Source organism: Myripristis murdjan, chromosome 20 (genome assembly GCF_902150065.1).
Source record: "Myripristis murdjan chromosome 20, fMyrMur1.1, whole genome shotgun sequence".
NCBI lineage: Eukaryota > Metazoa > Chordata > Actinopteri > Holocentriformes > Holocentridae > Myripristis > Myripristis murdjan.
The window spans coordinates 3,228,628-3,242,349 of record NC_043999.1 but is presented as its reverse complement, the minus strand read 5'-3'; the positions used below and the strand labels follow the sequence as shown (position 1 = coordinate 3,242,349).

General features: G+C 41.3%; 1 protein-coding gene across 1 annotated transcript in view; it reads right to left on the bottom strand.

Moving 5' to 3' along the window:
* Positions 1-13,722, bottom strand: part of nebl (nebulette) — a 174,541-nt gene that overhangs the window by 117,100 nt on the left and 43,719 nt on the right. The window contains exon 4 of the mRNA XM_030079623.1: positions 9,112-9,219. Within this exon, the coding sequence (XP_029935483.1) occupies positions 9,112-9,219 (108 nt within the window). The remainder of the gene's footprint in view (positions 1-9,111; positions 9,220-13,722) is intronic.

The following is a 13,722-nucleotide window of genomic DNA, read 5'->3' as shown; positions in this document are numbered from 1 at the left end:
TTACAGATTTAAACAACGCATGACTCGTTGTTTAATATCATCACACACACACCAAATCTGTCACACACACCAGACTTTGTTTATTATGATTTGAAAAGTGATCTACATGTTCACTTTTAGCCTGAACTGCTATAAATCTGTAAGACTAATGCTGCATTCCTTTGGGTAAAAAAAAACGAAGTCGGAACTTAAAAAAAAATGTGTGGAGCCCAACTTCCAATATAAATGTGTTCCATTGTATTTGGTCAGAAGTAGCGGAAACAAACATGGACGCCCCCACGAAGCTAATGTTTCTTCGGCTAGTTTATATTCAGTTAACATTGTTCAGTAACCTCAACGTTAGCAAACATGAGCCAGCTAAACCAAGTTTACAGCGCCAACGTTAACGCTGGCTAGCACCATCGTTAGCAAGCTAGCTAGGCGAGAGCATAATGTTCGCAATTTATTGAAAAGGCATCAAAATACAGTTCGGCTAACATTACATGGGACTAATGAGAAATTGTAACGTATTGAACGGTTCACTCGGCTCAAAATACAAGATAAAATCAATCAAGGGAAAATAAATTCCACTGTGGGCACTGCCATGTTGAATCTGCTCCGTAAATAACGAGCTCGATCTACAACGAAAAGCTCCAAGTTCCCGTCTTGAAATTCGGACTCCTTCAGGTGTTCCATTGCTATATTCTGTGTAGGAGGTCGGTTTTTTCCAAGTTCCGACTTGGTTCAATGTACAAAGGAATGCGGCATAACAATATAAAACTATCTGTAAAACAACATTTTGGCTTGCTGAAAGGCATTCTGGGAAATGTAGGCGATTACACGGTAGAGGAAAGGTGGGTAAGATAAAAAGCTGAGATGCTAACAACACAACCGCCAACAAATACAATAAAACGTCAACATTTCTGAATCAAAACTAGGTTGTGTATCAACATTTAGACCAAAACGTCACATGACCGCTAACGTTTGTGCATGAGCCAACGCTAGCTAACGTGAGCTTGTTAGCCACGTTCATTAGCTTCATTAGGTTCGTTAGCTACCAAAACTGCTATGTTAGCTAGCTAAGGTAACTCAAAGCACAGATATACCGTATTTCACCAATTAATCGCCCGGCCGCAAATAGCCGCCGGGTTCTTTTAAACGCCTGGGGTCTGCGCCCATTTTGCATATTAAACGCCCACCCGAATAACCGCCGGGGCAATTATTTGCATCATAATGAGATGACCCCAAAATAAGGCTGTTCACCTTATTTTTGCAGAAGTAAACAGTTAGCCGGCACTTTTGTTTTTTGTCAAAATAAGAGCGCTAGCTAACGTTAGAAAAAAGGGTGCACCGTAATCTTAAATTGCCCGACTGTAAATATGTTGGACAGTAACTGTGATCACGATAATGGCCTGGTGCAGGTCTGTGCAAAAATAAATAAAAGCCTGCAGCGAAGAGCCGCCTGGTTCTTTTAAACGCCCGGGGTCCAAGTTGATTTTGCGTATTAAACGCCCGGGTGATTAATTGGTGAAATACGGGTTGCCAAGTCCGCGTTTTTTCCGCCAAATTGGGCTACTTTTTAAGTGTTGCCGCGGGTAACAAATTTTGTCCGCGGGTTGGGCTTGGGCAGACCTGTGGCATACAGATGATGAATAATGCCTATGAATAAAGATTCATATTTTGAATGACTAATGAAACCTGCTGCCACGAGTTTGAGCCCAGCAGAGAGATGCTGGCCTTGTTCAATACAGTTCTGTATGACAGGGACCAGGGCGAGGGATCTCAACATGTCTAAAAAGAAACTGGACAACGCTGTAAATAGTTCAAGTTCATGGAGTTTTTTCCTCTTCTTTTTTATGTAGGAGACAACCAGCAGTTTAACAGGTGAGCTGAAATGATTTTCAATTGCCTTTGCCTGGGAAATTGCCTTTAATGTTTATGATGTTATTTTAGAGATATTATAGTGCATTTTGCAATTATAGCAATGCTGTTGGACTTTAAAAGCAACATATATGGATTTTTATGGGCATATTTTGAGTTCTGGTATTGGGCTGATTTTTGGGCTGTTTTTATACCGGGTTGGGCGGGTTTGGGGCTGGTTTTGAGTTGCTGTTTGGCTGCTTTTGTCTCACAGATCTGGCAACCCTGGTGGGGGCAGAGTCCTGACTCCATAAGGTGAACAGGCTGGTTACAGGTTTGTGGTCATTACTCGCTCAATTTCCCTCTAATTTTCGAGCAATTTTTTTGTAAACACAACAGCAGTTTGTTTGTTTTTCCCAGAGTGGAGCGGGGCGGGGCGGGGCTTGGCTGGAGTGGGGCGGGGCTTAGCCGGAGCGGGGCGGGGCTTTTAGGAGAAAAGACGCCGACACGCCGCCGTAAACAGCCTCATGTGTGTTTGTTCCCGTGTCGCTCAGAGAGGAAACTACAGCTGCTGCTGCCTCTGAACACAGATGGAGAGAGAGCCACATCAAAGCAGAGTGTGTGTGTGTGTGTGTGTGTGTGTGTGTGAGTGTGTGTGTGTGACAGAGAAAGAATTAGACAGAGAGAGACAGAGAGAAAAAGCGTGCACGTGTGTGTGTTTGGTTGAGAGTGCAGGGGGAAAGTGCATGGATGTGTGCATGTGACAGACAAAATGAGTGTGTGTGTGTGTGTGTGTGTGTTTGCATGCACGCTCACATAAACTTTTGCGTGTGTGTGAGCACAAGTGTGTGTATGTGTGTATGCAAAATCTGAGCTCTCAGATAAGCTGGTGTGTGTGTGAGAGAGAATATTGATGTCTGTGTCTTCGGGATGTCAAGCACTGACTCTGTGTGTGTGTGTGAGAGAGAGAGAGGGAAAGTGTGTGTGTGTGTGTGTGTGTGTGTGTGTGTGTGTGCACATCATGAATGGATTTGCACTCATGTGGTTATGCATCTGTGTGTGTGGATGTGGTTGTCACAAAGCTTATGCATGTGTATTTGTGTGTGTGTGCGCGTGTGTGTGTGTGTGTATGTGTGTGTGTGTGTGTGTGTGTGTGTGTCAGTGTATATCTCGAGGCTAACCAACTGATATTCTTGGCTCTCTTTAAACAGCGGGTGTGAACACAGATTCCGCTGCGCTTCACCAGCAGCTGCAAAACCCAGGAGGCACATTTCAGGCTCAAAGGCACTTCAGCAGCGGGAATCGACCCCGTGACCGCCTGATGACGGGACGCCCCCTCCACCTACCAGGCAACCCTGAGGACTTTCTAATGCTGTCTGTTCATTTGATATGTGCATAATGATTTATACTTTGTGTTCTGTTGCACTGCAGAAACGTCCACAGTCGCATCCCGCTGGCAAAACGACATCTTCTTCAAACGAGATGGGATTAGATAATCCCACTGGTCTCCACAGATAATCAACTTGTCTCCAGAATTTTTCAAGTGGCTTTCTCTTGATCCCGACGAGCCGATCCGCCTTAATCTGCCTGAGTTTCAACGCATTTACACTCGTTTCCAGAATGAAAAATCCAGAAGCTGCACTGGAAACAGGTGGGATTATATCATCCCACTGGCAGATTTTTTTTTTTTTTTTTTTTAACGTCGTTTGCATAGGTGTGTGCTCAAGTCACCAGTTTCTTCATAAGGAAACACCCATACACATCACGTCGTGGTCCTGGGAGCATCTGTTAAAGTGTCTCACTTGCAGGACACAGGCTTTAAAGTATCAGTTATTGATGGTTATTGATTGATGATGTAATCAGTTACAGTTACTGAGAAAAAAAAATGTAATTCAGTTGAGGTTACTAATCAAAATGTTGGTGATTACAAAGGGCTTCCATCTGAATCTGATCAGTTTAGTAAAAAGCTGATGTGTGGAATATTAAATTTATTCTGTTGCTTTGGATTTTGCTGTTCTCGGTGCAGGAACGTCGTCTGTTTGCAGATTCCCGGGCGGCGCGGCTCAGAAAAGCTGCAGCATCCGGACAGGCTCCGCTCACCTGGCAGGAGGAGCTCAAATTGTCAGCGTTGTCTCTGATTGGTTCTCTTGTTTGAATTTGTCGCATCGCCCGCGCTCGCCGTCGCCGTGCTCCCTGAATGAAAGCGTCTCCTCCGGTCACCGCGCTCCCTCCGAGGCGGCGGAGTGAAACCCAGCGGTTTTCATCAGAGTTAAAAAAAAAAAAAAAACAGGGAGGCTGTGCTGACCCGGCGCTCTCTCTCTCCCTCTGTTTCTCTCTCTCTTTCTCTCCCTCTGTTTCTCTCCCTCTCTCTGATCTTGTTAATGAATTTTGAAGAAACAAAGCTTTTCCCAGGAGAAATGGCTCTGATGTTGTCCTGATGTGAACCGGCTTCAGCGCGACGCACCGCGCAGCAAAAACAACACCGGCCTCCTCCTCCCTGCATCGCCTTCACCTCCCTCTCTCCCTCTGTCTCTCTGTCTCTCTCTCTCTCTCCCTCTCTCCCTCTCTCTCCCTCTCTCCCTCTGTCTGTCTCTCTCTCTCTCTCCCTCTGTCTCTCCCTGTCTCTCTCTCTCCCTCTGTCTCTCTCTCTCTCTCTCTCCGTCTCCCTCTCCCTCTCCCAATTTCAATTTTTTTCAATTTAAACAGCTTTATTGGCATGACAAGGTAGTGCTTATAATTGCCAAAGCAAATAACAGTGATAATGACAATAACATTAGTAAAAAATAAAAAAATAAACAAACAAATAAATAAAATAAACAAATGGATAAGTGACTAATGATACAATGTACACAATGACAATACAGATATAAACAACTCTCTCTCTCTCTCTCTCTCTCTGTTCTTCCTCCCTCTCAGTATGTGGATCTGTCACTTTGCTCGTTCCTCACCAACACCAGCACACGACAGAATTTAAAGTAATAATCTGCAACATTTCTGAATAACTAAACGTGCATTTCTCTGTATGATAAAGTCCATTTCCGCGATGTGGTGATGTGTGTTTTTGTTTGCGTTATTGTTTTTGTTTTTCCGGTTGTGGCCTCTCTGTTTTTCACTGCTCTTGTGACATTCCTCTGATTTCTTAGTTTGAGTGGATTAGCTTTTCCTCACGAAAGACGGAGCATGGCTTCGTCTTTTAGCTGCCGATAGGAGATGAATTGATTCATCGATAGGAGATGAATTGATTAATGAACACATGTTGTTAGCTGTAGAACATTAGCTTACAGTATTTCTCAATTGCTAAAACACTAAACCTCTTCTCTGAACCAGATTCACAGTGCTCTGAACCCATTTATTGAATCGGTCATCCTTTTGGCAGAACCTTAAGCACTTTTCGCAGAGTTAGACACAACTTGCAGACATATTCTCAGCCACTAAAACACATTTTGCACTTCTTTGACAAGTTTATACACATTTTCTCACTGTGATGCACCTGTGTTGCATAATGGTGAGCACTGGTGGCAAAAGTCAAACACAAGTAAAGCACTGGTGTCACTGGTTGAACACAACAACTCAAAATTGATCACACTTGTGGATAATGATGTGAGGGAACATATAGAAGCCAGTTCAGAGAGCACTGCTGTGTGAGGCCCTACAATGGACAGAAATCTGAGAGGAGGAGTTTGTGTGAGAGGAGGTCGAGCAGGTTGAGGTGGTCGAGGAGGTCGAGGTGGTCGAGGAGGTCAAGGAGGTCGAGGTGGTCAAGGAGGTCAGTGAAGACAAAGAACAGTAATATCTGATGAAATGAGAGCTACTGTGATTGACCATGTTCTTGTCCATGGTATGAGCATGAAGGAGGCCGGACAAAGGGTACAACCAAACATCAGTAGATTCACTGTGTCCATCATAATCCGAAGATTTAGAGAAGAGAGCAGGTAATTACCTTTTTTGACATTATAGTATGTAAATGTATGACCATGCTATATACTGTACCACAGTATACTGTAAGTAAATATATGTTTCAGTACATCACTGTGCCAATGTACTGTAGTATTGTAATGGAGGGTTAGGCTAACTGTTTGTAGGCCTAGTATTCCATGTATATTTTTGTACTTTATTTTTACGTAGGCTTACTGTATACAAGTGCTAAATGCACAAGATTTCTGTTTGTTTTTGTACTGTGCAAGTGCTACGTGTAAATACACAAGATTTCTGTTTTTTGTACTTTTTTTTTTTTTTTTACTATGTACAAGTGCTAAATGCACAGGTTTTTATTTATTTATTTATTTATTTCTACAGCTTCATGCCCTGAGCATTGTCTTTTCTATTTTTCTATGTAGTGTTTAGTGACTGCTCAGTAGTGTTTTTAATTTTGATTGACTCGGGGCACAATTTGACAACACAGTTCAGTTTTGAGCACAGATTGAACTGTTTTGAGGTGAAAGTTTGGTTTTGCAAGAGGAGTCTGAGGTTTTGTGAATGTAGCTTGAAAATTGGGTTTCGTGTTCACAGGTTAGAGAAAAGGAGAGCAACTTTCAAGAAATGTGTCTTAGCAATCGAGAAAAACTGTAATCAAGAGGGAACCACACTTCAATTTCATTATTCAACCTGTTGTATAATGACCAATAAACTTCCTTGTATCCTAGTATCCTTGTATCCTTGTATTAGCTACATGCTGTTAGCTGTAGGAGAACATTAGCTGTTCCTTAGTAACCTTTTAATTCACTGTTTAAATATCTGTTCTGGCATTTATTCCTTCTATTCCTTATTAGTGCATATCAAATCAGATAATGTGTGATATGATATGCATGTGTAAACAGAATAATTCAAAGAACTTGTAATTGACTTTTTTTCTTGTCTTTGTGTGTGTCATCATCTTGTGAATTTTTATAGTGATATCTGAAAGTAAAATGTTGAACCCCATTCACCTGTGTTTAAAAAAGGGTCTTTTTTTTTTTTTTTTTTTTTTTTTTTTTTTTGGTATTATGTGGTCATATATAGGTGATTTTCTAAACTTTCCACCAATGGGATTTCTTTTTTCCCCTCACTCAGGACAAACTGAGGATCCAACATCAGTTGAATTTGCTTCTCTTGCAATTTGTCCTAAAATGACTGGACTCTAAAGCTAAATAGGAAAATCCCTGTTTTTAATTGACCATCTCTTGACAAACACGAGCTGCAGGGAAGAGGAGGCTGTCTCTCCACGCCGGCCCTTTTTTTCTCGCTCGGAGAGATAATTAACGAGAGCGCTCAAGTCTACCCCCGCTCCTCGTCCTCCTCCTCCTCCTCCTCCTCCTCCTCCTCCTCCTCCTCTCTCATCATCAGGTCAAGCTTGAAAAGAGCCGGGCGGTAAAATAAACCATGTGTGGGCTGGAGAATGTCACACTATTGGAAAGAGAGATAGAGTGTGTGTGTGTGTGTGTGTGTGTGTGTGTGTGTGTGTGGTAATCTGGTGTGTTAACACAGTGGAATAATGCGATCACTCGCTCAGGTGAGCAGCAGAGGCACGCACACACACACACACACACACACACACACACACACACACACACACACAGAGGGAAGGAGAGAAATGAGAGAAATTACCTCGGCATCATCTGCTGGGGGTCAGTGGGTCACCGGGCCACGCATCATCTAGGACGCCTACACACACACACACACACACACACACACACACATATATATGCAGGCAAACTGACACACATGAAAGAATAAAAAGAATCAGAGCTCCAGTCTTACAGATCAGGAGTTGCTGGTTTAAAATGACTTGACACTTTTAATGGCTTTTAATTTCTAAGGTTTTTGAGACTTTTGAGGCTGCAGGTTTACGTTTGTTTGAACATAAAGAACTTATTTTCTCTATGTTCTTGTTCCTTTTTCTGTCTCATTGGTCCAAATCCCTCAGTGCTCGTAAACACTACATCAGCAGAAACGTCACTATGGAAAATAACACTGTCCTTAATCAAATAAACTAATAACAACATAAATAAATACATGGCTTTTTACAGAGTATACGACTGACACAAACAGAGATACTGAAGAAGAGTGTGTTGGAAGAAGGAAGAAGAACAAGAACAAGAAGAAAAAAGAAGTAGAGCAAGTGGAAGTACAACAAGAAGGAGTAGTAGTACTAGAGAAAGAAGAAGAAGAAGAAAAAGAACGAGAAGAGGGAGAAGAAATAGAAGTAGTAGAAGGAAAAGAGGAAGGAGAAGAAGTTGAAGAAAATGAAGTAGAACAAGTAGAAGTGGTAGAGGAAGAAGAAATAAAAAGGAGAAGAAAAAGTGGAAGTAGAGAAGGAAGACGTAGAACAAGGAGAAGTAGTAGTTGAAGAAGGAGAAGAAATAGAAGTAAAAGAAGAAGTAACAGGAGCAGAAGAAGGAGGAGATTTTTTTTTTTTTACACTGAGAAAATCAGATCAGGAAGTAAAATAAAAAAAGTACAAACACAAGTTTGATGTAAATTTGTGAGACAAAACAAACCTGCCGCTTCTTTTATTATTATATTATTATAATTATTTTATTATTTAAAGTGTTTGAACCTGCTCAGACACACACACTGTGAAAAACTCTGCCCCCTAGTGTCTGCACGGGCTCTGCAGCCTGGGTGGTTTTTAAAAGATGTAAAAAAAAAAAAAAGCTGGACTCTGGACTCTGACCAGAAGAACGAACCAATCAGAACCAGCCCTGGCTGTTTCTGTCTCACCTGAACCTCATCAGGAAATCGACCAATCACTGCGACTCGTAGTGCAGCAGCGAGGAGGGCGGAGCCACCATTACGACCAGCTAATCAGCAACCAGAGGCTTATTAATAATGAATGCTGGTTAGATACTTGGTGCAAGAGGAGCCCAGGAAAACAAGTTACCTCCATTATTTTGTTCTTTATTTTAATTTTAAGTTCTATTTTTTTAGACACCAACCTAAAAATAATAAAAATATTTTCTCTTTAATAATAGCAAAGGAAGTCACTTACACTGATGGGCGAAGAAAATCCTCTTCAGACTGCAGGGAGCGTCACCACCGCTGGGCCGCTGCACGTGTGTGTGTGTAGGTGTGTGTGTGTGTGCGGGTGTGTGTTATTGCACTCAGTGACCAAAGTGCACCCACTCTGTTTCTCACACATTTCAGCCGCACGCTTCATCACTTCACACACACACACAAACAGCAGGACACACAGGAAGCAGGAATACCTGGCAACCATGACAACCAGGAGGCTGTCACCTCACTGAACGCCATGGGAGTGTGTGTGTGTGTGTGTGTGTGTGTGTGTGAGCATACGTTACTGATCTGCTCCTGGGTCCTTCTGAGTCTCTGCATCTCTGGCGTGTCGGACACCATGTTGAAGCCTCGGCCTTTGCTCTCCTCAAAGTCCTTCTTGTACTTCACCTGGAGACACACACACACACACACACACACACATTTCACAAAACTTTATTAAACAACACAAGCAGCCAGTCAGACTCCTCCAGGGCTGCAAATAATCTCAATCTACATCTTTGATTCATCATCACTTATTTTTTTGTAGATGAATCATTTAGTCCGGTGGTCCAGTTCAGAGTGACTGCAGGTGTGTGGGAAGAAAATAAAACTTTGCTTTGAGATGGAATGGATATTTAGTCCAGAAGATTTATTTTATATTTTTCCCACTGCAGTGTCTGTACTGTACAAGATGCTGCAACCACACAAAACATTTGACTGACAGACTTAGAACCTTACAGTCATAAGTTACTGCATCATTTGCCTGGTGCATGGGTTTTATTGCAGGATTGTGTTTCTCTGTCTTCTTTGTTTTATTGTTATTTTCTTCTCACATGTGATGTTTGAATGACATGATGATGAACTCCCAACGTGTTTCTGTGTATATGGCAAATCATAATCTTGACTTGAACGTAGTGCTGGGCGATATGACCAAAAATTCATATCACGGTATAAATTGCATCCCTCACGGTAACGGTATATATCGTGGTATAAATGTTGCAGTGTAAAACTTATCATGGAAGTGTTTCTGAATGGGTTTTTTAGACCCTTTGCAAGGCTAAATTGTTTTAAAAACAATAACAACAAAAAAAAGCAAAGATATAATGTAATTTTTTGAGCATTTATTGTCCAAAGAACAAGAGAGGTACGGATTTAGAAGTACAAAAATTCTCACAAAAATAAAGTGAATATTGTAAACAGTTCTCTTGTGCAAAAAGTGTCACAGAACATTTGGTTTAATATTTAAAATTAGCTGCAAACATAAACACTGAACTTTGGTTCCTCTAGTCCAAAGTACAAAATTTTGGACTAGAGGACTTTGGGGGGTTATGACAGATCTTTTGTAGCACAGAGGAGATACGTTGCTCAAACACTCGGTATGTAGTATTATGAGTTGTAGAACATAATAAATTATCTTGCAGGAGTAGATGTTTACCACTAAGCTTGACTCCAATAATTTAACAATATGTTAAATTATTATTTGTTTTAAAAATGCAAATTACTTATCAAACAGACCTAACAATTCAACTACCAATGAATGAGCAGGAGTATGCCTGTAATAACACAGATTGAATATGAAAAATAAGCTGAAGTGATACCTCTTCTCTAAATAGACAAGCTAAGCCAGTGTGCTGCTGTTAGCCAGTGAAACTACAGCAGAGTGGCACCTCTTCGCTTTGTTACACAATCTATGTCAGTGCGCTGCTGTAGCTGGAAAGTTTCTCTGCCTTTTGGCTCGTGCGGTGCCGGTAGATTCCGTTTTATTTGGCTAATTCCGCGATTCCGTCCGCAATTCCGTGATCGATAAGTTGACGATACCACGGTAGAGCACAAATCTCTACCGTGGCTCAATTTATATAGTTTCTACCGTCATACCGTGTATACCGCGCAGCACTACTTGAACGTGACCGGATATAATCCAAACGCCCAAGAAGCATTAAAGCTCGTGTCGGAAACTTTTTGTCATTCTCAGTTTGGACAGATCGCCGCAACACACACTGAGGGTCCGAACCATAGAAATGCACCGAAAACATCCGGTCTGCTCCTCAGGCTGTCATGTCGTTTGTTTAAATCCGTTCGGTGTGAATCGAGCGACCTTAAGGGCCGTGCCGTCACAGTAGGAGCAGCAGTATCTTCAGAGCCCTGAACCAGGAGCCTGACGTGCTGCAGCAGCTGCATCAAAACTTCAAGTTGGGCTTTTTCCTTTTAACCCCGACTCCAGTTTCCGAGTGTTTTTGCCACGCGGCGTGCAGGTCCTGCATGTCAGACTCACAGCCTTCTCCCCAAAATAATCCACAGCGGCTTCATCGTTCCCTGCTGCTTAGCATTTATCATAAAAACAAAGTTAAAATGAAAATATGAAGATGGAGTTTTCTCAGCGTCCGTAAAATTTAACTGTAACCGTTCATACTGGTTTTTAAATGGTTCCTCAAAATGCTCCCTGGTTCCACAAAGAACCTCTTTTTTAGAGTCTGGTTCCTCACACACTTTCTGTGGTTCTTTAAAGTGCTAAAGGTTCTTCATGTTTATTGGAGTTATTTGGTGGCGGCAGCAGCTAACAATTCTTTTCCTTGTGGATTAATGTGCAGATTATTTCCTCAGTGAATGGATTAATGTCTCGCTCTATAAACCATCAGAAAACATTTTTAATAGCTCGTCTGGAACCCAGTGAAGGAACAAGGAACGTGGAGAACCGGACAACAACATGTTCATGTTGGTTTTCAACCTGCACACAGTCACCTGATTTAAAACACTCAGAGAGGCTTTTATTCTGAAAAACTACCAAAGAACCATTCAGAAAAAAGTTTATTTACTGAACCAGTTCATGGTTTCTAAAGGAACAATTTTTGATGGTTCTTTGAGGCACTGTTGGGGTTCTATAAAGAAATAGCTCTTCAATGGGCCTTCAAAGAAGCTCTTGATAAAAGGTTCTTTGTGGAACCAAAAATGGCCCATCTGTGGCATCACTCTGAAGACACATTTTTGGTTCCAGTTGGCACCTTTATTTTTGAGCCTGAGGTCCGTGACGGTGTCTGTGTAAGCCACGTTCCCCCCCTCTGCCTGTTTTTTTTTTTTTTTTTTTTTTTTTAAAATATATATATATTTATATATTTATACTGCCTCTCTCTGACCTGTTTTTTTTTTTTTTTAATTCTTTTATTCTTGTTCTTTTTATTCTTTTACTCTTTTATGGTGTTTATCCAATTTTTTTTATCGTGACCAATGCATCGTTACTTCGTTTCACAGTGCATCTCTGATGTAATGTCGAAATGACAATAAAGGAATCTGAATCTGAAAAATGATTAAATTACATATATACATAAAAAAAATAAACTCAAATGTGGCTCCTGCTGCTTGATGACTGCAGTCTCATGGCCTGAAGCCTGACGTCTGAAATCGATGATCATTTCCTCTCTCTTGGATGTTTCGCTCCAAGAAAGATGGCAGAGAGAGGAGCCAGCTGATGAGTTAGTGAGATGTAGCTGTGCAAACTAAACCTCTCCTGGTTTGTGGTTGTATTACCTCGCTCAGATCTTCAGTCTGTGAGCAGCGGCCGCCTCGCCGCCAGATCACACAATTTACCGACCACAAACAGGCCGACATTTGGCCGGGGGCGACGTCCCGGCCCGCTCCCGTCCTGCGTCTCTCACAGTGACCTTCAGCAGAAATGTTAGGGCTGATTTAGCTGTGAAGTCGTCTGGCTGGTGTCTATCAGTCAGCAGTAATGGCCCATCAGCTCAGGGAACAGAGTTACATCAGGCTTTAAACTGCAGAAATATGACTCAGCCCAACAGGGAGCGTGTGTGTGTGCGTGCGTGTGTGTGCGCGTGTGTGTGTGTGTGTGTGTGTGTGTGTTCTGGTATTCCATTCTTCCAGTGACAGAGCCTATTCTCACTACAGGGCACATTAAATCCTTATTCATCAGTCTCTGCCTCCCGGCTGATAGAGCTGACAAGCTGGGCCCTTGATGAGACTAGACACACACACACACACACACACACACACACACACTACCAGTGCAAGGTGGAATTAACAGGAAATAAGTCATAAATGTGAACTGGAAAAAAGTGATAAACTGTCCTATGACAAACTGCAGCAGTGAAATATGAAACTGGAAATCAGTTGTTTGTTTATTCACATCGTTTATAGCTTCAATTGACAGTTTTTCACTTTTTTCTTGAACCCACAAGCATTTTCATTATGCTCTTATTTTCTATTTTCCTGTTTGTTTTCATCACCTCCTCATTTATCAGCTACTTTTTTTTATTACTTGGTCACAAGAAACTGCAGCAAAAATGTCAGATTTGCAGTTTGAAGGATAAATCTGATAATGAATGATGGAAAAAAAGATGCTTTTTTAAATTCTAGGTTTTTTTTATTTTAATTTTATCCAGCTGTCTCTTAAATCTTGTTTTTATGTCTTATCTTATTTGTTTACTTTTAGTTAATTGTATCTTTTAAATCTTGTCTTTATGTCATCTTAAAATTTCATGTAACACACTTTGCCTTCTGTTTGAAAGGTGCAATACAAATAAACCTCCCTTGCCATGCCTGAGTTTGTATTAGACATTTTTTAAATTTTTTTTTTATTGTTTTATCAGATCACCGGCATTCTCATTAATTAATCTTGTTAATCAATCTAATCTCATCATCATTTAATTTTTATTACTCTTTATTGCTGCTAATCACAGACAAGAGGAATGTAACACAACAAGATAAATGGGAATTTCCCTTCTTCCTCCCTTCTTTTTTCTGATTTTGTTTAGTTTGACACTCACAAAGAACTCGGGAAGAGTGTGAACCTCAGTTTGCGAGCTTGATTTGATTTTGAAGCCTGGAGAAAACAGCCCGCGCGCTTTCAGTTTTGACTGGATCACATCTGAGTTTGTTTAGGGGATAAAATAATAGATA